The sequence below is a fragment of the Haliotis rufescens genome, unplaced genomic scaffold (genome assembly GCF_023055435.1).
Source record: "Haliotis rufescens isolate VD_foot unplaced genomic scaffold, xgHalRufe1.0.p SCAF_3, whole genome shotgun sequence".
NCBI lineage: Eukaryota > Metazoa > Mollusca > Gastropoda > Lepetellida > Haliotidae > Haliotis > Haliotis rufescens.
This window is the reverse complement of record NW_025964001.1, coordinates 52,285,802-52,310,243: the sequence shown is the minus strand read 5'-3', so window position 1 is coordinate 52,310,243 and position 24,442 is coordinate 52,285,802. Positions and strand designations below refer to the sequence as shown.

General features: G+C 47.1%; 1 protein-coding gene across 4 annotated transcripts in view; it reads left to right on the top strand.

Moving 5' to 3' along the window:
- The window catches only part of LOC124141962 (actin-histidine N-methyltransferase-like), a 32,400-nt gene that overhangs the window by 4,308 nt on the left and 3,650 nt on the right, over positions 1-24,442 (top strand). For all 4 annotated transcript variants that reach the window (XM_046510166.2, XM_046510164.2, XM_046510165.2 and 1 more), the window contains exons 3-15: positions 6,472-6,564; positions 7,022-7,167; positions 7,931-8,003; positions 8,259-8,369; positions 8,814-8,894; positions 9,605-9,669; positions 10,647-10,705; positions 11,865-11,979; positions 12,443-12,517; positions 22,211-22,310; positions 22,529-22,595; positions 23,651-23,736; positions 24,238-24,398. In XM_046510166.2, the coding sequence (XP_046366122.1) occupies positions 6,472-6,564; positions 7,022-7,167; positions 7,931-8,003; positions 8,259-8,369; positions 8,814-8,894; positions 9,605-9,669; positions 10,647-10,705; positions 11,865-11,979; positions 12,443-12,517; positions 22,211-22,310; positions 22,529-22,595; positions 23,651-23,736; positions 24,238-24,398 (1,232 nt within the window). The remainder of the gene's footprint in view (positions 1-6,471; positions 6,565-7,021; positions 7,168-7,930; positions 8,004-8,258; positions 8,370-8,813; positions 8,895-9,604; positions 9,670-10,646; positions 10,706-11,864; positions 11,980-12,442; positions 12,518-22,210; positions 22,311-22,528; positions 22,596-23,650; positions 23,737-24,237; positions 24,399-24,442) is intronic.

The following is a 24,442-nucleotide window of genomic DNA, read 5'->3' as shown; positions in this document are numbered from 1 at the left end:
TTCATTCATTCCTTAATTTATAATTGATGACATTGCAAAAATAATAATAATTTTCCCATTTTTACATAACAATAGAGACATTACTCACTGATTCTCTTTCAGATTAAATCCTCCTTGGGGCACTTATTGCATTTTCCTGGCTCAAGAAAATCTACATGACATAGTTGTAACCATTTTCCTTAATAAAAATTGTTACCACACAAAAAACTTTGTTTTTGTATGATATACGTCCACCCTTATGGTGCCTCACCCTCCACGGCGCGTCACGCCAAGGGAAGCAACTCTCACCCAAATCACTTTCCTTATGTCATCTGACAAAGACAGACGTGCTGTTTTTTTCAAGACAAAACAAAGTACAAGATAATCGTTCGTACAAGAACCATGGCAGACCAAACTGTATGTATGATACATTTCTTTCATGCAAAGGCGTAATACCTCGCATTGTGAAGTTATAAAGTTGTAATTATGTGACACGTGTACGATACCTTTGAAACAAAGGCCGTCGTAGCGTCCATTTTGTAGTGCCACGTATGATACATGTAATACCAGGGCCATCAAAAACGGCTTGGGTTTTTTAATGTTATATCATCGGGCTTTAGGCTACAATCTTTTCCTTTAAATAAACCCAAGGTGGTGTGTTAATTATTTTTAAATTACACTTACCTTTTTTACGGTTTTTTTTACACCTTCGCGCGTTACACGCCCACTTTGATGTTTTAATTATACTACGACATTGGCTATTAGTATCGCGTTACCAATCGCATTCTAAATTACGCCTTTGCTTCTAGTTACACAACTTATGCACGTATCTTTCCGATCTTTCAATCGCACTGATACACTTTATTACCCTTCCCGCCAAACTAAAAAATTACGGTCTTTTTTACAGACCTTCAAACTGTGTACGGGGTGCTCGGCTTCGATTCCCCCCCAAGACAGGCATGATACTTGCATAAAGTGTTTGGCCGAAGACGGGCATGACGATGGGTCATGCCCGATCTGTGTTGCATTCACACCACGGGCGCAGAAAAAGAGAAATGTGGACCTCTTACACTTTAAGGGTCTATTGAAGGCGGGGGTGGACATTAAATCGGCAAAGACCGCCCCCCCCCCCCCCCCCTCTAAAAAAGTAAGAAAGGGTAAAAAAAGCAGCTGAGACTGTCTCCTCTGCTCCCTCCCCGGGGGCCGGGGGAGAAGGCTCTAGGGTCCCCGTCACAATCACTGCACCCTCTCCTGCACCGTCTTTGGCAGACATCTCTGCCTTGTTGAGGTCGCAGATGGCGTCGATGATGGAGGAGGTAAAGTCTCAGCTCCGAGAGGAGATGCGGACCGAGCCTTCCCCGTTGTCGGCGCGGGACGCGGCTTCAAGACCTTGTGATATGCCCGGCGTCGGCCGAGGCAGGCCACTTGGTCTCGGGGACGATCTCAGACCGGGCTTCGGCGCCGGCTCGAGGTCGCTCCCCAGCGGAGGGGTGGCGGGCACTGGCCCGTTCACTACCAACGCACAGTTCTCCCTAGCGGGGCCAGACGCCTCTTCCGAGGCCGAGGCTTCCTCTAGCGGATTTCTAGCCCAGAGCCAGGTGGGTTCCCTTGAACCCCCGGCACCTCGGGACCGGGACTCGGCTTCGGGCCGGGTGCAGCCCGGGGATGCGAAGGCCCAGGCCTTCGGGCGTCCCCCCTTCCGACTTCGTCTGCCTCTTCTCTCGGGGAAGAGTCAATTAATTTCGGCTCGGAATCGAGAGAGGAGGAGTGGATGGAGGAGGGGGTAGACGACTCGGAGACCTCGGGAATATTTTCCTTCGTTTCCTCGTTGAGGCATGTACGGGACAAGATTGTCCAGGTACTGCCTCAGGTGGCTGCGCCCATGCCCCAGTCGGATCCGACTGAGTTCCGCCTTCCGGGGGACGCTTTTGCTCCGAGCAAGGCGCCCCAGGTGCGGCTCCGTATTCTGTCCTCATTGGTGCATGAAGTCATCAACCCTCTGTTGTCGGGTGCCCGCAGGAAGTTCGACCTGCCCGAACTTATTAAGCGGTACCCGTTAGCAGAGGATGGTGATTTTGAGGTACCGGTGGTGGACGAATGCGTCTGGACCTCCGTTACCCTGGGGGGGTCTTCGACCCCCAACTTGGCTAAGGTCAAGCAGGGCCGGCGGTTGCCACCCTTTCCCGCGTGCGATACGGAGCTGAAGGCTGCTTACGTTTGCTTCGAGGAGCAATATCGTAACGCATGTCAGCAGCTCCGGGTGTCCGTACACTCCGCTTATCTGTCGGCCGTACAGAGGGAGTTAGCGGGAGAAGGGCCGGCCGACTCTTCGGAGTTGGTCACGCAACTTACGGAGGTACATAGTCATCTTGAGAGGGAGGCTATTCGTAGCTGTGCCTCGCAGATGATGTGCGCAGTCATGGGCATGCGCAGGCTGTGGATGTCGGTATCCAAATACTCGTCTTCCACACGCCAGGATCTACTTGCTTTGCCTTATAAGATGGGTGCCACCCTCTTCCCTGGGGCTCAGCAGGTGGTCCGAGAGGCCGCGCAGTTGTATGCCTCCATCAAGGATTCTAAGGCCTTGTTGGAGGTACCATGCGTTAAACCGCGTAAGCGGACCTCTCCACTTGCTTCCTCCTACGCTGATGCGCCGGGTCAGAAGTCTGCACCTGCTTGGAAGCAGCCGCTTCCTTCAGGTAAGGGCGCCGGGAGGAGCAAGAGAGGCAGGGGCCGGGGCAGGGCAGCTGGTCGAGGCCAGCAGCCTTTTCGCGGGGCCGGGAACCCATCGGGTTCCCATTAGCGCCCGAAGTGCCCCGGGCGGACCCACGGTCGCATGTTATCGAACTGCCGACAGCCGGGGTCCACTGCCTCAAGCCGGATGTCCCCGTAGGCGGCCGACTGGCTCTATTCCTGCAGGAATGGGAGACAGTCACATCCAATCCCTGGACCCTGTCCACTCTAAGGGATGGCCATTTGCCTCGGTGGAAACATCATCCGCCCCCCTTCTCCGGGATAAAGCACACTCCGGTGCCTGCTACCCTAGAGAGGGCGGAATTCCTCCGTGCCGAGGTCGACGCACTTCTTATGAAGGCTGCGATTGAACCGGTTCCCGTGGGACAGGAAAGCGAGGGCTTCTACTCGACATATTTCCTAGTCACCAAAAAAGACGGAGGGTTCAGGCCTATTCTCAATCTGAGAAGGCTGAACAAACTTATAGAGGTACCGTCCTTCAGGATGGAGACACTGCGCTCGGTGATCTCAGCTGTTGAGACCGGAGAATGGCTAACGTCAATAGACCTAAAAGACGCCTATCTCGACGTATCCATACACCCCGAGTTCAAGAAATACCTCAGGTTTTCTTTCGACGGGAGGTGTTATCAGTTCAGGGTTCTACCATTCGGGATCGCTACGGCCCCGAGGGTGTTCACCAAGCTGATGTTGATTCCCGCCCAAGTGGCCAGGTCAAAAGGTCGGTTCTGCCATCCGTACCTCGACGACTGGTTACTAAGAGCTCTATCGCAATCCCTGAGTCAGATAGCTACACAACAAGTGATAGATATTCTGATCACTCTAGGGTGGATAGTCAATCTCAAGAAGTCAGATCTGAGCCCTACTCAGAATCTAGTCTTCCTAGGGGCGAATTTCAACACGGTGAGCGGACTTGTATCTCTGTCACAAGATCGCATTACCAAGGTCAGAAGTGTTACTTCCCAGTTCCTTCTGTCCGCCAGTCACACTGCTCGTACATGGCTCCAGTTACTGGGCAACATGGCGGCGACAGTGGATGTGCTTTGGCGGGCGCGCTTGAGAATGAGACCCATTCAACAAGCGCGCCTTCCAGCTAGATTGGACGGACAGAATTCTGTGGGCATTCCCCCCAGTACCTCTGATTTCCAAGGTCCTTTCTCAGCTAGCCACTCAGCCTGCGCGACTACTTGTGCTCCTGGCACCCCTTTGGTCAGCGCAGAGTTGGTTTCCAGTCATACTCAGGTTTCTGGCTCAGCCTCCTGTTCTATTACCTTTACGACCGGACCTCCTATCCCAGAACAAGGCCCTCCACCCGAATCCCAGGATTCAGTGGGTGGCTTGGCCACTGTCCGGAATCGCCTCCAGGAGAGCGGTATTCCTGCACGAGTTGCAGACACAATACTGGCTTCGCGGAGGGATTCGACAAACGTTCAGTACGAGGATAGATGGGCCTGCTATGCGCGCTGGTGTGTCGATAGAAGGATTGCAGATCCCTTTTCTGCAGATCTCGTAGCCGTACTTGAGTTCCTCCAGTCGCGACTAGATGTCGGCCTGGCCGCATCGACAGTCCGGGGGTACTCTACAGCTATCGCTGCCTTTCACGTCCCCGTCGACGGGGCACTTTTGGGTGCGCACCCATTAGTGCAGCGTTTTTTAGCAGGTGTGGACAGGATCCGACCGCCTGTCCGGCGGATCAGTCCCCCTTGGGAATTGTCAATCGTTCTTGATTGGCTGTCCGGTCCTTCCTTTCGGGATCTGTCGTCTCTCTCTTCAGCTGTTTAGCTGGAAGACGGCGTTCCTTGTGGCGGTAACGTCCGGCAGACGGGTAGGCGACATTCACGCAATGTCAGCCGATCCCGAACTAACTGTCTTTCACCGGGACAGGGTCAGTATTCGCCTGCCGGACTCTTACCGTCCTAAGGTCGCACACGCCTTCCACATGACGGCTCCTATTGAGCTACCTGCTCTTTCACAGCCTTCCTCGTCGGGGACCACTACAAGACATGCTCATGTCTTGGATGTCCGCAGGACCCTTAAGTCCTATATCAGCAGAACTAAGGGTATCCGTAAGGATAATCAACTATTTTGCTGTTATGGCGGTAGGAAGGCTGGCTCACCTGCGAGCAAACAAACTATCTCGAGGTGGATAGTCTCTACTATATGTACGGCGTACACACTTCAAGGCAGGGACCCCCCTACCAAGTTGAAGGCTCATTCGGTTAGAGCAGTGGCTACGACACAAGCGTATGCCGCGGCTGCCCATTGAGGAGATCTGCTCCGCGGCTATTTGGAGCCAGCCGAGCACGTTCATCAAACATTACCAACTCGACAAACACTCAAGCGAGCGTGCTCGGTTTGGTCAGTCAGTTCTCCGAACTGGGCAAAATTCTACATCTCTAGCCGATTGAGCCTTCGAGATTTTAGACCGCCCGGACCGGTTATAACTCTGCTCAGTAACGGTCCGGATTTTATCTTCTACGGTCGATACAATACCAGCCATTACTACTCGATAATCATCGTATTTGCACATGCACTCCTTCGATTTACGGGGACCCTCTGGCCTAGCTTTGTGCGGGTTTATAGTCTCTCGTGATCTGTGCCCCCAATATCACTTGTTCAAAAAAGTGGGGGGGGGTGGGGGGTGTGTGTGTCTCGAGTTCTCGATATGATAAGCCACAAAGAATGGCTCTTTTCATTGTGTATGGTCGATAACGCCCTGTCTCCAGCCCCCGCCTTTCGACGGTGGTGCCTCACGATAAGGTTGGTTCCATTTATTGAACTCTTGTTTATTCATTGAAATAATCAAAATACGATGTATTTATGCACGCTTGTTGCTGACGGATGCCACTTCCTAGATTATCTTTAGGAGTCTATCTTGATGCAATAAGTGCCCCAAGGAGGATTTAATCTGAAAGAGAATTTGACAAACCTGTAGAGGTTATGAATTCTCTGATGAAATCCTCCTTGGGGCACGGCCACCCGCCTCCCCACATTCCGTCAGCATTAGACATATGGAAAGTGATTTGGGTGAGAGTTGCTTCCCTTGGCGTGACGCGCCGTGGAGGGTGAGGCACCATAAGGGTGGACGTATATCATACAAAAACAAAGTTTTTTGTGTGGTAACAATTTTTATTAAGGAAAATGGTTACAACTATGTCATGTAGATTTTCTTGAGCCAGGAAAATGCAATAAGTGCCCCAAGGAGAGAATTCATAACCTCTACAGGTTTGTAAAAATTTATCGACACATGTTTCCTCATGTAAATGCAAGTGCTACTGTCTTAACAACTTGCTTCATCTACTTAAAATAGTCTGTCAGTGTTTTCTGTTTATCACATTTTGAAGGAACATTTCTCAAAGTCCCCTGCTCGCTTGACGTCTAGGGCTTGTGGTTCTTCAGCATCAACATTGCCGAGGTGTAATTTCATTTGCTGTTTCTTATAATAAAGCTTGAAATTCTTTATGATCCCGGAATCTAGTGGCTGAATGTGCAATGTGGTGTTTGGTGGCAAAAAGTGACATTTCACATTAGTTGTGTCGACAGTAGCATGGGATGGGGCGTGTCGGAGTGCGAGAATGTCGGATTAACGGGACTAAATAGCACTGAATCAATCGGTTCCCATCATTTGTGTCCGATAAAGCTGAGTTTCAGATTAACGAGACTTGACTGTAAACTCATTCCGGGCATGCACAGACACAAAGAACGAGATGGTTCATGGCCTGTTGTAATGTTTCTTTGCAGTCTGCTCCAAGCCACCAGCCACGGGGTCGAAGGAGTGGGACGACTACCCAGAAATACATGGACTTGTCGAGAAAATCAGAAAAATACAATCAGGTACTCCACATCAGTGCTGATATGATTCTATGCAGATGAAATATGTGCACCCCTTTTCTCTCTGCCATCGGTGTTAGTGCATGGTAGTTTGTGTCCCCAATTGGTAACATCACTACCCTTGTGTATACATAACAGGCTTCTCTACTCCAGTATAACAATATCTACTCTACTGTATAAACATTGCCTCCTACTTGTATATATACATGTCAACCACACTCTGTATATCACTTTGATAACGGTGTTAGAACCTGCACTGAAATGTCGCTCTTAATTGTAATAAAGAAGTTGTTCATCCATAAATTCTTATCCTTACTTAGTACTCCAACTTCTAAATGCCTATCAAAGAAACAAGTGTCAGGTTTCTTGAATGTTGTCATGTAGTATGCCCAACTTGTTTTCAACATCTACACTGCACAAGTTATCCTGACCAAGTGCTACATGTCTCCAACCGTTGCAGCCATAGCCCCAACAGAAAAGAACCGAGACCAGTGTTTCCCAGCATTCCTGGAATGGTTAACCAACAATGGCGTGGACACAACGTCGGCAGAGATTGTGCAATATCGAGATTTGGGACATGGACTGAAAGCAAAGAGAGATCTCAAGGTGTGCTTTTTATTTACTGTGCTGGACTGCCTCCCTGTTCCAGTGTATAGAGGTCGGTGCTTTGATCCCTGGCCATGTCATACAAGAAACACTGTTAAAAGATGGTACTTGTAACCCTGCCTGGCACTCTGCATTAAGGGGATAAAACAAGGACTGATCCGCTTGGTGGCTATCCTAAATTGCAGAATGATATCTTGGTGGACTGGCACTGTAAAACCATCATTAGACTAGTACAAGTAGCCACACAAACGACATCGCTATATGAGTGCAATAATCTTTAACACAACATTGAACCCCATTTCACCTCACCTCACTTACAGCTCACTGCTTATTACATTTTAGCATAGTGCTGATAAGAAATGTGATATTAGTTAGGACAAAGAAATATTATTCAGTTTTAGATTTGTTTGGTGTGTGCTGGAGTGGTTGAATCTAGGAACCCCCCATCATTAGGGTAGACATTACACATGTGATAAAGACCCCTATTCCTTCATTCTGAATTTCTAGTGGTAGAGTAGCCTGGTGGTTAAAGCGTTCGCTCATCATGCCGAAGGCCCTGGTTCGATTCCCTGTGTATTTGGAACACTGTGTACTATCTATAACATGGTAAGTATCACCAAAGTCACCGTCACAACTGACCAAATTATTTTTGAGCAGGTTGTCTATCTGTTCCAGGCATTGGTGAGTGTCTCTCTGTTTATCATCTCTTGAGTTGCATCTGGTATTTTCTGTCTTCTATATTACAATATCTGTTCATTTGCAGGAGTCGGAGCTGTTCCTGTCTATCCCGAGGAAGCTGATGTTGACGGTGGATTCAGCCAAGAAATCTGCCCTTGGTACGAAGCACTTACCATTGCTTACTGTACTCTTGTTGAGTAGAATCCATCTGACAAAATAAACTGTAGACCTAGATACAAGATGATCTGTTGTTTTGTGATGAAAAGGTTTCAATCGTATTTCATATGCAGAATGCTGGATAAGAAAATGTCTTTGTGTAAGTCCCTTGAATGAGAGAGCCAAGTATGTAGATATCATCCTCAATGTTTGCAATTAAATATTATATATTTTAACATGGCTGCATCATTGTGTAGGAAACCTGATCAGCGAGGACAAGATTCTCCAGGCTATGCCCAACATCACTCTAGCTCTGCACCTGCTGTGTGAGAAGTGGACGCCAGACTCACTGTGGAAGCCGTACATAGGTCAGTTGTTGTACCAGGAGGTAGCCAAGTGTAGGTAGTTAATTGTGCAGAGTTGTCTTCCTTAGCATATCCAGGATCTGCTGATTGGATTTTGAAACCCAAATTCACTTTGATTTTGATCACTGTTTGGTGAGCACCATAGCCAGGATTATGGGTTTTACCTAAATGGAAACTTATATGACCTGTTCCACTTTTTGCTGTTCTACCATGTCAGCTAATAAGTCCTGATGTACGTGAAATGTAGGTCAGAGGGGCATGAAACCCAACTCATTTGTTCACAATGTAGGTATCTGTTTGACATTAAGATATTTTTCATAATAAAGAAAAAGGATATTATACCTTGTACCATTGTTAACATTCTCCTTATATGACACAAAGACACTAGTGTAGCTGCTGTAGTATTCTACTTGACATATGAGGTTACTGTGGTATTCTGCATTTCAGACATCATGCCGACAAGTTACACGACTCCACTGTACTTCAGCCAGGATGAAATCCAGCATTTCAAGGGCTCCCCAGCATTGGGTAGGTCGCTTTTCTCCTCTTGGGGGCACGAGTGCTGTGTGGAGTTGCGTCGTCCCTTAGACATGCCAGACACCTATAATTGTGGGTTCGAATCCTGATTCACCCTGCTTATGTTTCTAGGTTTGACTGACTAGACTTGATTATTTTCCAGAAATATTGCTGACTGTGACATGAAGAGACATTAGTCATTTTATCGCCTACAAGGGCAAATATATCAGTGTTCTGAAAAATCTTATGTGCCCTAGGGTCATATCACGTCGCGAATCAACAGTGTATTGTTTCCGTCATCCGGATGGCATTGTTGACGTCATCCAAATCTTATTTGGATGTGAGGTCGGAATGACGTAACACTAGAATCTACGTCATAGCTGAAGATTGTTGACGTAATTCGACAAATTGTGGTTCCGCTGCTGTTGCGACTTGCTATCCTCATGGGTAAACACTAAAATTTGTCTCTGTGTGTAGACACCTTCTTCGGAAATAAACAACACTCGTACCTAATTTCCAGTATTTACACACTTGTGTCGTAAACATAGTATGACATAAACACTCCTATAATATACTCTATGTATGTGATGCCGTGTGTCTGGATTATCATCATTTTCGAGAAGTGTGAATTAAATATTCTGTAAGGTACTGAGTAGTTTCTGATTCTGATAATGACAATGACAATGACCTGATACCTTGAAATGTATGGCTGTGTATTTCAGGGGATTCCCTCAACCAGTACCGCAACATTTCCCGACAATACGCATACTTCTATCGGCTGCTACAGGTAGGATACCATGGTTACAGTTGATATAATTTCAAGTTCATTCAAAGCTCATTTTGCGTGTGAAATCGAACTTTCAGATGTGTATCAATTTAGTTGTTCATGATTACCCCAATCATGTGGAGACAATTTTGCTGTTTCACACATAGCACTAATTACTGTGTCCAGACCATGGAACATACCGTATTTGACTTAATAAGCGACCCATTCTAATAAGCGCCCACAGCAATATTGGCTAGTGAACAATCCCAATTAGCATCCCTTCCATTTGATCAATGTACCAAGACTTATTTATTCGTGTATAGTACGCACTCGTGTGTTATATCACCCTTAATTATGGGCAATTAAATTCTGGAAAAATATATCTGTCGTATATAAACATTTCAGGTGTCAGCATTAACCACGAAATTTACGATCTTTCAACTGTTATTTTCACCAAAATAATATTCTAATAAGAGCCCCTTATTTCTAATTTTGAGAGCGCCCTGGGCACTTATTACGTTGAATACGGTAGTTGCCTTTCAGTGCTGTCATTCAAAACCAAACATCTATCAGTCAGTAGTTTCAGGGCACATACAACATCAACCTCAGGTTAAAGTGTCAATTTTGTTTTTTCTTTAAATATTGTTTTTCTTATATATTTATTTTAATGGATCAAGTAGTCAGGCTCTGTGATCTGGTACATTTTGTCGTCAGCATCATGGATTGTTGCTCATTGGATTGTCTGGTCCAGACTCGATTTTTTAAAAAACACTGCTGAAATAATGCAGAGTGAGTCTTTAATCAACAAACAAACAACAAACAAATCTTAACAAATATTAATCTTCTTGTTACTTCTAACATGTCTAAGATTTGACCTACACTTGTCAAAAACCAAATGCTAGTAATCAAACTATAAAGACACTTGTCTGTGGATCCAGTATGGCTTTCTTGCCTTATTCCCTGCAGGTTTTTCTACACAGATTCTTCTTTGATTTCAGAAAAACCCAAAAGCTAGTAATCTACCTATAAAAGACTGCTTCACATTTGATGAATATAGGTAAGCACCTATCTTTCTCTCCTTTACTTTCCCGGTTTGCCCCGATTATGTTTCTAGTTTTGTCAGCACCATACACGTGCTCATGGGTTTCACCGAAGTGGTAAACGTCTGAGACCTGCATCACTTCGGGCTTTCCTCCCACATGAAGCTGACACGTCGCGATATAAGTGGAATACTGTTAAAAGCGGCGTTAAACCAAACTCACTCACTCACTGACTTACAGTTATAGCTCTGCTACAAGCCTAGCATCAGCAGTAACTGAGAAAGTTGCTTTGGTACCTCAACTTTTTTTTAAAATGACCCCAATTTAGTGTCCAAAAGGCCAATTCAATTTCAGCAACTAGAATTAACATAAGTGGTTGATATGTGCAACATTGACCACCTGGCTGGAAAACTGTGGACCATTTCCAGTTTCTGATGGATAATCAGTGATGAATTATTCTACCCTAGAAAGTATGTATTGTAGAATATGGTTCCATGACATAACTCACGGGAGTTTTCTCCCTTTATCAATGTACTCTGTGCTATGGCCACTGCCAACTGCTGTAAGCAAAATTACTCCCACCCAGTAGACTTGCTGGGGAGTACAATTCCTCAATGTATATACCTATTTGAATGGCCTGAATGTGCAATCATTCTTTTAGTTCATTGTACTAGAAATTCAGTACCATTCTTTTTAATTTATGATTAAAGCTCAACAAGTGTCTCTTTTTGTTCTTTCCTTATTACCAGAGACCATGGTAAATAAAGGCCATCGATGATAAATCTACCCCAGTAAACAATATATACAGTGCATGATTTAAAGCTTTCTATTGGCAACCATGGCCAATCAACCCATGGGATTCCAGGTAAAATGTAGATCCTCACCAAACCATGCTTGTTGTAAGGAGTGTCACAACTCAGTGATTCGGTTGATGCATGTCGTCATATCCCAATTGCAGTGATCGATACTCATGATATCAGTCACTGGATTGTCTGGTGCAGACTTGATTGTTTACCATGTTTACACGCCACCGGCATACAGCTGGAATATTGCTGAATGCAGCGTTAAACAATGAAAGTATCCATTGTCAATCAGTCATTGAACTGAAGTGTGTAGCAGTGGTGCAGCAGTGCAGCTTAGACTCTGGTGATAGAGTTTGGTGGTTCCTGGCTTCAGGTGGGCAGTATCTACTGTGATGACAAGGCAGAACCAGATACCTACGAAGGATGGATCTCAGGCAACGTTTGGTCTCATCCCCTACTGGGACATGTGCAATCACTCTAATGGCTACGTGAGTACAGATCTTATCTTCCTGCTTCTGTTACTGTTAGGGGTATGGGTGTTCCATGTGTCTGAGATGATGCAAGTCACTATGGAGCGTTGGGTCACTTAGACTTGTCTGAACTTATGATCATGGGTTTGAATCCAAGATTAGCTCTGATAACGTTTTTTGGGTTGGTTTTTTTTGTAAAACTGTTTAGTTATGCAAAAAAACTGGTTATGGAAGGGGAGACCCATACCAAGGTAGTCCGGGATCCCATCTTTGTTAATATTTCTAGGTTTGTCAGGACAAAAATGGTTTACGTCAAAGACCTGCATCACTTTGGGATGCTGTGATAAAACTGAAATACTGTTCAAAGTGGCATCAAACCCAACTCACTCACTCATTTTATATCTTCTAATATGCTAAGGGTAAATATGATAGGTGGGCTTGTAGCACCAGTAGACAGCTGTAGTGGTGTTTGTTGTTTCAGTTCACAGCCGACTACAGTGTGGAGAAGGACTGTAGTGAATGCTACACTCTGAGGGAGTTCAAAGCCGAAGAACAGGTGAGAGGTGTTTGTGGACACACATGTAACTGCCACTGTTTCGATTTTGGTGGAACTATTAACATAGTCTGACCAGAATTCTTACAAATATTTTTATGTAAAATATATTACAAATTTTATCCAAAAGAACACTAGATATGTCCCCCTCAACAATCTATTCTAAATCCCAGAGCACAGTGGTTACAGGATAGGATTACACAAAGAGAGGTGAATAAAAAACTTTAATGGGAGCTGTATGATGGGATTAGCCACACAACTAGTTGGAACAACTTCTTCTTCAGCAAGACCTCACACAGCTCTTCTTTCTATCAAGAATAAGCAGTAAATGCCATTAAGAAGTAATGCAGGATAAGGTAAAAAACAAGTGATTCTCTTTCTGATTAAATCCTCCTTGGGGCACTTATTGCATTTTCCTTGCTCAAGAAAATCTATATGACATAGTTGTAACCATTTTCCTTAATAAAAAATGTTACCACACAAAAAACTTCGTTTTTGTATGATATACGACCACCCTTACGGGGCCTCACCCCCAACGGCGCCTCACGCCAGGGGGAGCAACTCTCACCCAAATCACTTTTCTTATGTCATCTGTAAGAGACAGACGTGTTGATTTTTCACACAAGACAAAAATAAGAGAAATCTATCGTTCGACAAGAACCATGGCTGACCAAACTGTATGTATGGTACATTTCTTTCATTGCAAAGGCATAATACCTCACATTGTGAAGTTATAGAGTTGTAATAATATGCCACGTGCACGGTACCTTTGAATTCAAACTGCCGTAATGGCGTCCATATTGTAGTTCCACGGGCTGATACATGTAACACCAAGGCCAATAAGAAACGGCTTGGGGTTTTGTTATATCATACAGCATTGGTCTACAATTTTTTTCCTTTACAAAACCCAAGGTGGTGTGTTAATTCATAAACTACACTTACCTTTTTTACGGGTTTTTACACCTTAGCGCGTAACACGCCCCTTTGGTGTTATAATTATACTACGACATTGGCTATTAGTATCGCGTTACAAATCGCATTCTACATTACGCCTTTGCTTCTAGTTTCACAATTTATGCACGTATCTTTCCGATCTTTATATCGCACTGATACACGTTGATACCCTTCCCGCCCACCTCAGAAATTACGGTCTTGTTTACAAGACCTTCAAACTGTGTACGGGTTGTTCTAAGACAGGCACGAACGCTGCCTAATATGTCTGGCGGAGGACATTGCCTTTACCCCCCGGGGCCCCCAAAAAGAGACAAGTTGACTTGTTCCACTTTAAAGAGGTCTATTAAAGGCGGGGGGTAGATATCAGATCTACTAAGACATCCCCCCCCCCCCCCCCCCTCCCCATCTAAAAAGGGTAAAAAAGCTGCCGAGATTGTCTCCCCCACTCCCTCTCCGGGGGCCGGGGGAGAAGGCTCGAGGGTCCCCGTAGTAAGCACTGCACCCTCTCCTGCACTGTCTTTGGCAGACTTTTCTGCGTTACTTAAGTCGCAGATGGCGTCGATGATGGAGGAGGTAAAGTCTCAGCTCCGAGAGGAGATGCGGACCGAGCCTTCCCCGTTGTCGGCGCCAGACGCGGCTTCGAGACCTTGTGATATGCCCGGCGTCGGCCGAGGCAGGCCACTTGGTCTCGGGGACGATCTCAGACCGGGCTTCGGCGCCGGCTCGAGGTCGCTCCCCAGCGGAGGGGTGGCGGGCGCCGGCCCGTGCACTACCGACGCACAATTTTTCCCTAGCGGAGCCAGACGCCTCTTCCCAGGCCGAGGCTTTCACTAGTGGATGCGTAGCCCGGAGCCAGGGGGGGTTCCCTTGGTCTCGGGGACGATCCGAGACCGAGCTTCGGCTCCGGCTCGAGGTCGCTCCCCAGCGTAGTGGTGGTGGGCACCGGCCCGTGCACTACTGACGCACAATTTTCCCTAGCGGAGCCAGACGCCTCTTCCGAGGCCAAGGCTTTCACTAGTGGATACCTAGCCCAGTGCCAGGTGGGTTCCCTTGAACCTCCGGCACCTGGGCACCGGGACTGGGCCTCGGGCCGGGTGCAGAGACACGTGAGGGACAGGATTGTCCAGGTAATGCCTTAGGTGGCTGCGCCCATGCCAGAGTCGGAGACACCCAACTTGACTAAGGTCAAGCAGGGCCGTCGGTTGCCCCCCCTTTCCCGTGTGTGGTGCGGAGTTGAAGGCTGCTTACATATGCTTCGAGGAGCAATATCATAATGCATGCCAACAGCTCCGTGTGTCCGTACACTCCGCGTATCTGTCGGCTGTACAGAGGGAGTTAGCGGGAGAGGGGCCGGCCGACTCTTCGGAGTTGGCCGCGCAACTAACATTATCTTGCGCGGGATGCTATTCGTAGCTGTGCCTCGCAGATGATGTGCGCTGTTATGTGCATGCGCAGGCGGTGGATGTCGGTATCTAAATACTCGACTTACACACGCCAAGACCTACTTGCTTTGCCGTATAAGAGGGTGCCACCCTCTTCCCTGGGGCTCAGCAGGTGGTCCGAGAGGCTGCTCAATTGTGTACTTCCATCAAAGACTCATAAGGCGTTGTTGGAGGTACCAAGCGTTAAAACCGCGTAAGCGGGCCTCTCCAATTGTCCCCTCCTACGCTAACGCACGGGTCAGACGTCCACACCTGCTTGGAAGCCGCAGCTTCCTTCAGGTATAAGGGCGCCGGGAGGAGCAAGAGAGGCACGGGCCGGGGCAAGGCAGCTGGTCGAGGCCAACAGCTTTTTCGCGGGGCTGTGAACGTTGGGTTCCCATTAGCGCCCGAAGAGGCCCGGGTGAACCCACAGTCGCAAGTTATCGGGAAAACTCATCCGCTCCTCCACTTTTCCGGGATAAAGCACACTCCGGTGCCTGCTACCCGAGAGAAGGCGGAATTCCTCCGTGCCGAGGTCGACGCACTTCTTATGAAAGCTGCGATCGAACCGGGTCCCGAGGGACAGGAAAGCGAGGGCTTCTACTCGAATTGTTTCCTAGTCACCAAACAGTGATCTCAACTGTCGAGACAGGAGAATGGCTAACGTCAATAGACTTAAAATACGCCTATCTCCACATACCAATACACCCCGAGTTCAAGAAATACCTGAGGTTTTCTTTCGACGGGAGGTGTTATCAGTTCAGGGTTCTACCATTCGGGATCTCCACGGCCCCGAGGGTGTTCACCAAGCTGATGTTGATTCCCGCCCAAGTGGCCAGGTCAAAAGGTCGGTTCTGCCATCCGTACCTCGACGACTGGTTACTAAGAGCTCTATTGCAATCCCTGAGTCAGATAGCTACACAACAAGTGATAGATATTCTGATCACTCTAGGGTGGATGGTCAATCTCAAGAAGTCAGATCTGAGCCCCACTCAGAATCTAGTCTTCCTAGTGCCTAATTTCAACACGGTGAGAGGACTTGTATCTCTGTCACAAGATATCAAGTCCCTTAAGCGCAAGTCACACTGCTCGTACATGGCTCCAGTTACTGGACAACATGGCGGCGACAGTGGATTTGGTCTGGCGGGCGCGCTTGAGAATGAGTCCCATTCAACAAGCACTCCGTCGACTTTGGGCGAACTCGGAAGATCTCGAGACTGTGCTCGAGACTCCGTAGTGGCTCATTACACACCTCCAGTGGTGGACCGAGGTCGGGAATCACTCCCGTTCCGTCTCTCACAGTTCAAACAGACGCGTCACTCTCCGGCTGGGGAGGCGTTCTGAGTGATCACACTGCCTCGGGACTATGGTCCCAGCAGGAGATCAAACTGCATATCAATGTGCTAGAACTGAGAGCGGTCAGGTTGGTGTTCCAACGCTTCCCGGATCTGCTTCGTGGCCAAGTGGTTCGTCTAGAGATGGACAACCAAACGGCGATGACTTACATCCGGAAGCAGGGGGGAACGGCGTCTCCGTCGCTTCGACGAAAGACGTGGCAGTTCCTACTATAGTGCGACTCTCACGATATCAGGGTGCTACCTGTTTATCTCCCGGGGGTGGACAACCTCCGTGCGGACGCTCTGTCTTGCCGGATCCTCGCTCCTCACGAGTGGAGGCTCGACCCGGGGATATTCGGGATTTTCTCCCTGTTATACAGGTCGTTACAGGTGGATCTGTTTGCGTCTGGGTTAAATAACCAGACACCAACGTTCTGCTCCCGAGTCCACGACCCGAGGTCGGTGGCACCGGACGCCTTTCAGCTAGATAGGACGGACAGTTCTGTGGGCATTCTCCCCAGTACCTCTGATTTCCAAGGTCCTGTCTCAGCTAGGCACTCAGCCAGGCACACAGCCTGCGCGACTTATTGTGCTCCTGGCACCTCTTTAGTCGGCGCAGTGTGGGTTTCCAGTAATACTCAGGTTTCTGGCTCAGCCTCCTGTTATATTACCTTTACGACCGGACCTCCTATCCCAGAACGGGGCCCTCCACCCGAATCTCAGGATTCAATGGGTGGCTTGGCCACTGTCAGGAATCGCCTCCAGAAGAGCGGTATTCCTGCACGAGTTGCAGACACAATACTGGCTTCGCGGAGGGATTCGACAAACGTTCAGTACGATAGATAGGCCTGCTATGCGCCCTGGTGTGTCGATAGAGGGATTGCAGATCTTTTTTCTGCAGATCTCGTATCCGTGCTTGAGTTTCTCCAGTCGCGACTAGATGACGGCCTGGCCGCATCAACAGTCCGAGGGTACTCTACAGCTATCGCAGCTTTTCACGTCCCTGTCGACGGGGCACTTCTGGGTGCACACCCATTAGTGCAGCGCTTTTTAGCAGGTGTGGACAGGATCCGACCGCCTGTCCGGCGGATCAGTCCCCCTTGGGACTTGTCAATCATTCTCGATTGGCTGTCCGGTCCTTCCTTTCGGGATCTGTCGTCTCTCTCTCTTCAGCTGTTGAGCTGGGAGACGGCGTTCCTTGTGGTGGTAACGTCCGGCAGACGGGAAGGCGACATTCGTGTTATGTCAGCCGATCCCAAAATAACTGTCTTCCATGGGGTCGATAAATATCACCGGGACAGTCAGTTTTCGTCTACCGGACTATTACCGTCCTAGGGTCGCACACGATTCCACGTGAACGGCTCCTATTGAGCTACCTGCTCTTTCACAGCCTTCCTCGTCGGGGACCACTGCAAGACATGCTCATGTCTTGGATGTCCGCACGACTCTCAAGGCCTATATCAGCAGAAATATGGGTGTCCGTAAGGATAACCAACTATTTTGCTGTTACTGCGGTAGGAAGGTTGGCTCACCTGCGAGTAAATAATCTATCTCGAGGTGGATAGTTTCAATTATTTGTACAGCGTATACGCTTACAGGCAGGGACCCCCCTACCAGGTTGAAGGCTCATTAGGTTAGAGCAGTGGCTGCGTCAAAAGCGTACGCCGCGGCTCTGCCCATTGAGCAGATCTGCTCCGCGGCTATTTGGAGCCAGCCGAGCACGATTCATCAAACCTTACCAACTCGACAAACACTCAAGCGAGCGTACTCGGTTTGGTCAGTCAGTTCTCCGAACTGGGCAAAGTTCTAATCTCTAGCTGATTGAGCAATCGAGATTTTAGACAGTCTTCCGGTTATACTGCTCAGTAATGGTCCGGATTTTATCTTCTGCGGTCGATAAATATCAGTCCTTACTACTCGATAATACTCGTATTTTGCGCACGCACTCCTTCTGGCCGAGTGCCTGGACCCTCTGGCCTAGCTCAGCGCTGGTTATGGTCTCTCGTGATCTACGCCCTTATATCACTTGTTCAAAAAAAGTGTGGGGGGTGGGAGGTGTTTCGAGTTCTCAACTTATGACAAGCCGCAAAAACAGGTTTTATCATAATATATGGTCGACCACGCCCTGTCTCTAGCCCCCGCCTTTCGACGGTGGTGCCTCACGATAAGGTTGGTTCCATTTATTGAACTCAATATTTTATTCTGTTGAATAATCAAATACGATGTATTTATTTACGCCTGTTGCTGACGGATGCCACTTCCTAGATTATCTTTGGGAGTCTGTCTTATGCAATAAGTGCCCAAAGGAGGATTTAATCAGAAAGAGAATTTTACAAACCTGTAGAGGTTATGAATTCTCTGATGAAATCCTCCTTGGGGCACGGCCACCCACCTCCCCACATTCCGTCAGCATTTGACATATGGAAAGTGATTTGGGTGAGAGTTGCTCCCCCTGGCGTGAGGCGCCGTTGGGGGTGAGGCCCCGTAAGGGTGGTCGTATATCATACAAAAACGAAGTTTTTTGTGTGGTAACATTTTTTATTAAGGAAAATGGTTACAACTATGTCATATAGATTTTCTTGAGCAAGGAAAATGCAATAAGTGCCCCAAGGAGGATTTCATCAGAGAATTCATAACCTCTACAGGTTTGTAAAATTTTTATTTGATTATTAGCTGGATGTATTTTGACAATTTACACACACACACAATCATGGTGGGAATGCATTGTGATTACACCACCTGCTTCATTGCAGATTTATGTCCCATTATGTGTTGCACTAACATGTCTGGCTGGGACCCCCACCCCTTGTGTCTGGACTGCTCTGATATATGTTCGACAGCTACAAATGAAGCTTTTGCATACCCCTCTCTCCCACAGCCTTCTCCAAGTACCTGAGTGTTCCTCGGAAGTGCTGTTCAGCGCAAGCTTGTAGACGAGCAGCTTGGAAGATGTCTTAGTCCTCTGAGACTGCTTCATCTCCATTTGCCACGGCTACTCCATCTTCTTCGGGCTGGAAGCCTCTACCAGCGTCTACCCCTTAGATCGGCCTCCCCTGCATCTTTACTATCTACATTGATATCTACTCCTGAGATGATAGTACTCCAATTGCCAATCACCACACTGACGACTATGCCTATCTACACGTTGATGACCACCCTGGCGCTCGCGTCACCCTTGGTGCCTACGACCCAGAGATCGGCCTTCACGCCTTGTCATTAGCATTGACGCCAGCACTCCTGAGCAGCTACACGGCATCACCGGCACCTCCGGAATTCTGATCTTTGCTCCTTAGCAGTTAGGCGGCGCTCTCGATGCCTCCGGTATTCTATGACAACCCATGGCGCCAACGACCCAAAGATCAGCCTTCCCACAAGCAAACCACTTGTCATCAGTGTCGGCGCCAGCACTTTTGAGCAGCTACACGGCGCCTCCGCGATTCGGACCACGTCCTTCCAGCTGGCGCCTAAACAGCTCATCTGGCTTTGGCATGGATAAAGGAGACACTATTGGTCCAAGCCTACCCCAATTCTGCCAGGCCCCATGCTAAAGAACGAAGACGTAGAATTTGTGATATTGTCTCCATCGTCGGTGTTCAAGATTCCTCGGTTGAAGAAGGATGATGTCTCCATTTTCGATTTGGAAGTCAAGGACATAGCACACGACCGGGATGACCTCATAGACAGAAGCCATAACACGATCTCCTTATGCTTACATACTCTGATTCTACAGGCTTATGAGACCGCCGGATTGGATCCCCCCGCAGGGCCAACAACCCCCACGAGATCAGAGGGGTCGCGGGACATGTGATTGGCTTTCATACATCGGAGTTCAAACATTTTCCACAAGCCCTTTACAGCACCTGGCCTCATGGTGTGGATTCTGTGAAAGTTCCCGCCAATTCTCCCTGTCTAATCAACATTGGCTGAACGATTCCACGGAGAGGGCGATAGTTTTCTCGATGAATTTCCTTCCTGTGGCTTCTGGAAGACATGATCTGCACCAAAAGTTGAAGATCACCAGTTCACACCCTCTTCGACCTTGGACAGAATCGTCATATGCTACCACCTCGGGATCATCGTTCACAACACAGCACCAGATGTCACACTTAACATGGTGATCAACGTGCCCCTTCACGCTGGCCACATCACACATTCTACACAGAACTTGGAAATACCCTTGCCTGTCAACCACACAGTTCACAGGGGATGTGTGGAGCTTGAACAATATGCAAGATTCCAGATTACTGCGCCTGGTGATATACATGTCACTTATCAAGAACGCTCTGACTGTAAACATCTCTGACTACAATTAGGTCAACTGTCCTAATGGCAACCGTGCTGTGTAATTGTACAGATTGGTTTGCATGCTTACTTGTACATAATGCTGCAACCACTCGACCAGACGCCTGTCGATGTACATCAATGTGACCGAGTCACCAACTGTGGTAGACCTATGCCGATACCAACACCACGCCTCATTGTCACCTCGCTATAAGAATGGGAGTGCTTGTGCAACATCCAGGAAGTGGAAATGATCACCTTACCTCTTAAGGTATGATCTTTCAGGCCAAAGTTTTCCAGGAAGTCAGCTTTATCTACAGGAAACAGTTTCAACTTCCCACGAACTGTTACATCGGAGCGGAGCAGGTTTATTTTGTCTCAATGGGATTTGGCTTTGGTTCGCTAGCAAACACAATTTTCCACGTATCATGGAGACATGACACGATCAGAGACCCTAGAAATGCGGACTCTCCAACTTTACAGCGCACTAGGCACATCAACAATTTGGTACACTCCACTCGTCATCTCAAACGACAACCTCACGGCGGTCTGGTGCCTGCGCCATCAGGGGAAAACTCACTCCCTCCTTCAACAGATGTTCTGGTTCTTGCAAACAGGCCTACATGTTCTGGTCCAGCACAGTCCTGGATGTTGGAATGTTCTCGCAGACAGAGTGGAAACTCTGTCCGCATACCTTTGATCTTGTGTGTCGACACATCGGCTACCCCAACCTCGACCTGTTTGCCATCAGCCAGAAGTTGATGGCACCTTGGTGGCCTGTGAGGGGCGGGTTTGTGGATTTCAAATGGATGTCTGCCATCAACCGACTCAAACTCCCAGGTTGGCCAAACCTGCTGATCCACCCTCACAGCAAACGTCGCCACCCGACTCCAGACAGGTTACATTTTCACAACTGCTCCATCTACAAAGAGCCCTAAGCACTCTGAGCGTTGTTATGCCGCTTTCTTCTAGAAGACCAGAAGGCCAAGTTCAGATTTCAGCAAGACCTCACACAAGCTCTTTCTCTCTGTCAAGGACAGGCAGTATATGCATTAAGAAGTAAAGCAGGATATGTATACAAATATTAAAAATGTCACGGATTTTATTAGTTTTAGCTTGTGATGGGTAGGTTTACAGGGAGTAGTTTGGTGATATAATGTGATGTAAAAAGATTATTTCAATACGGCTGCTATGGCAGCCCTATTGAAAAACCTGTTTATTGCCATGCCATTTCTTTTTTACAATGTGTGAAATTTAGTATCTTTGTTGTTAGTAGTGGGACTCAATATATATGATCCTCTTATTGCAGTATTTTTATCACCTCGAGGATGCTCTTATATTCTCTTATAATGCATTTCCTCCCACTGTAAGCATCAACTCAGAAATCACAGACCAAAAAAAGCTGAATCTTCATATTCTTAATTTCTCCAAGAGGTTCATAATCGAGCCACCATATTGAAAAGCTTATTACTTACCATTAGTCAGTTTTATTCAAAATGTAATGAAACCTAGTATGAAAGTGGGGTTAGTTGTGGAGCTCATTACACATGTTCCATTTTTCGTGATATTTTAGATTTTGACCTTATTCTGACCTTTACACTTTCAACATGCGCTTAAATTCTCTCAAAATCGTTACCTTGCACTGTAACCATCATCCCCTCGTCCACATGATTGTTTATGGGCTGCAATCATTTGTTTCCCAGATCTTCATTTTCTATGGTGCTCGATCCAATGCAGAGTTCCTTGTTCACAATGGATTTGTGTACCCAGAGAATGAACATGATCGCCTGTGTCTGAAATTAGGTGAGTCCCTTGCTACTGTGAAAATAGTCTCTTTTTAGCTCATATTGATCATATTGATGTGAAACCTTCTTGAATATTTGCCATCTGTAATGTGAATCTTCCTTAACTTGAAATAAAACTTCTCAGCTGGGTAATATCTGCAACATATCTGCTGTCATATCTCATGTTTAGAAATACAATGTTTGGATCAAGAAATATAGATTTGGTTCATTGTTTAGGTATCAGCAAGGGGGACCCTCTTTTCGCAGCCAAGGCTGAAGTCCTCAGCCGGATTGGGCTGCAGCCGTAAGTTGACATTTTATAAAACACCATACTCATACAGTTTTTGTGATATTTGACTTCAAAGCTTTTCATGAATAAACTGAATTTCTGGAGTATTCACTACAGTGAATATGGCAACTTGTGATCATTGCATTGTCAGGGTCAAGGCTGGTTCATACACGACCATTGTTGTTCAGACTCTGAAAGTTTAAAGTTATAGAGAAACATAAGTGGCAGTTCGTCAGTCAATACTATCATAAGATCATATAATGGGGACTGTAATCTTATTGTGGTTGCTTTGTGCATGAGTTTAGGATCACAATGATGATGTTAACTGCAATATGTTTGCAATATGATGGTGGTGATGATAAGGATGATGGTGGTGATAAAGATGGTGATGACGATGGTCATGATAAGGAGGGTGATGATAAGGATGGTGATGATGGGATGTGATAAGGGTGGTGGTGATAAGGATGGTGGTGACTAGGCTAGTGATGATAAGGATGGTGATAAGGATGATGGTGATGATAAGGATGGTGGTGATAAGGAGGATGGTGATAAGGAGGGTGGTGATAAGGAGGGTGGTGATAAGGAGGGTGTTGATAAGGATGGTGTTGATAAGGATGGTGATAAGGAGGGTGGTGATAAGGATGGTGGTGATAAGGAGGGTGTTGATAAGGAGGGTGGTGATGCGGAGGGTGAGGATAAGGAGGGTGCTGATAAGGAGGGTGCTGATAAGGAGGGTGGTGATAAGGAGGGTGTTGATAAGGATGGTGATAAGGAGGGTGGTGAAAAGGAGGGTGTTGATAAGGATGGTGGTGATAAGGATGGTGATGACAAGGATGGTGAAGACAAGGAGGGTGATAAGGAAGGTGATGATAAGGATGGTGCTGATAGGATGGTGATGACAAGGATGGTGAAGACAAGGAGGGTGATGATAAGGATGGTGATGATAGGATTGTGATGATAGGATGGTGATGATGTTGGTGATGATGTTGGTGGTCAGGATGAAGATGGTTATGTTGATGATGCTGGCTGTGATGATAAGAATGGTGATGATGCTGCTGTTGTGACTTCAGGTCCAGAGCGTTCTTCCTACATGTGGGTGATAACCCTGTTGATGGAGATCTGCTGGCATTCCTTAGAGTCTTCAACATGGAAGAAGGTGAGTCTTTCACTTACCAAATGACTTGCAAACAGTTTCACTCAGACTGTTTATGACTGAGGGTCAAGGTCATATCCCAGATGTGTGTATGACTGTGTTGTTAACATACCTAGTAGCCTGGGTTTTGCTGTGTTTAAGTCATTCTCATCAGACACATGTTTTACAAGGTAGCTAGAGGCATTTGAGATTCTGACAAGTACATCATATAATCTGACTAAATTGTTTGATAGGCATTACTGAGAAGTTGACGGATGACAAGATAGACACAATTTTATGGATAACAACTTCTTTCAACAAAGACTTGCTTGACAACGGTATAAGGATCTATACCAAAACGTCACTTTTCACAGTATTAAAGAAGTTTTTATCCATAAAATTGTGTCTATCTTCTAATCTGACTAGCCTTTTTAAAAAAATGACTTTGATAACTTTCAAATTTCTTTTGGTCCTGTTGGGTTAAACACCTAGTCACAACTAGAATAACACTGTGTTGGGTGGCAGGTCCTCTGAAGTCCAAGTTCAGCAGTGACACGAGTCAGGAGGGATTGGAACAGCTGAAGGACCTCGAGGCGCCCGTGACAGAGGAGAATGAACAGAAGGTGTGGACCTTCCTGCAGACCAGGGCGGCCCTCTTGCTCAAAGCCTACCCAACCACACTTGAGGTGAGAGCTACCAGCTGTCTGGGCAACTTATCATTACTGGTTGT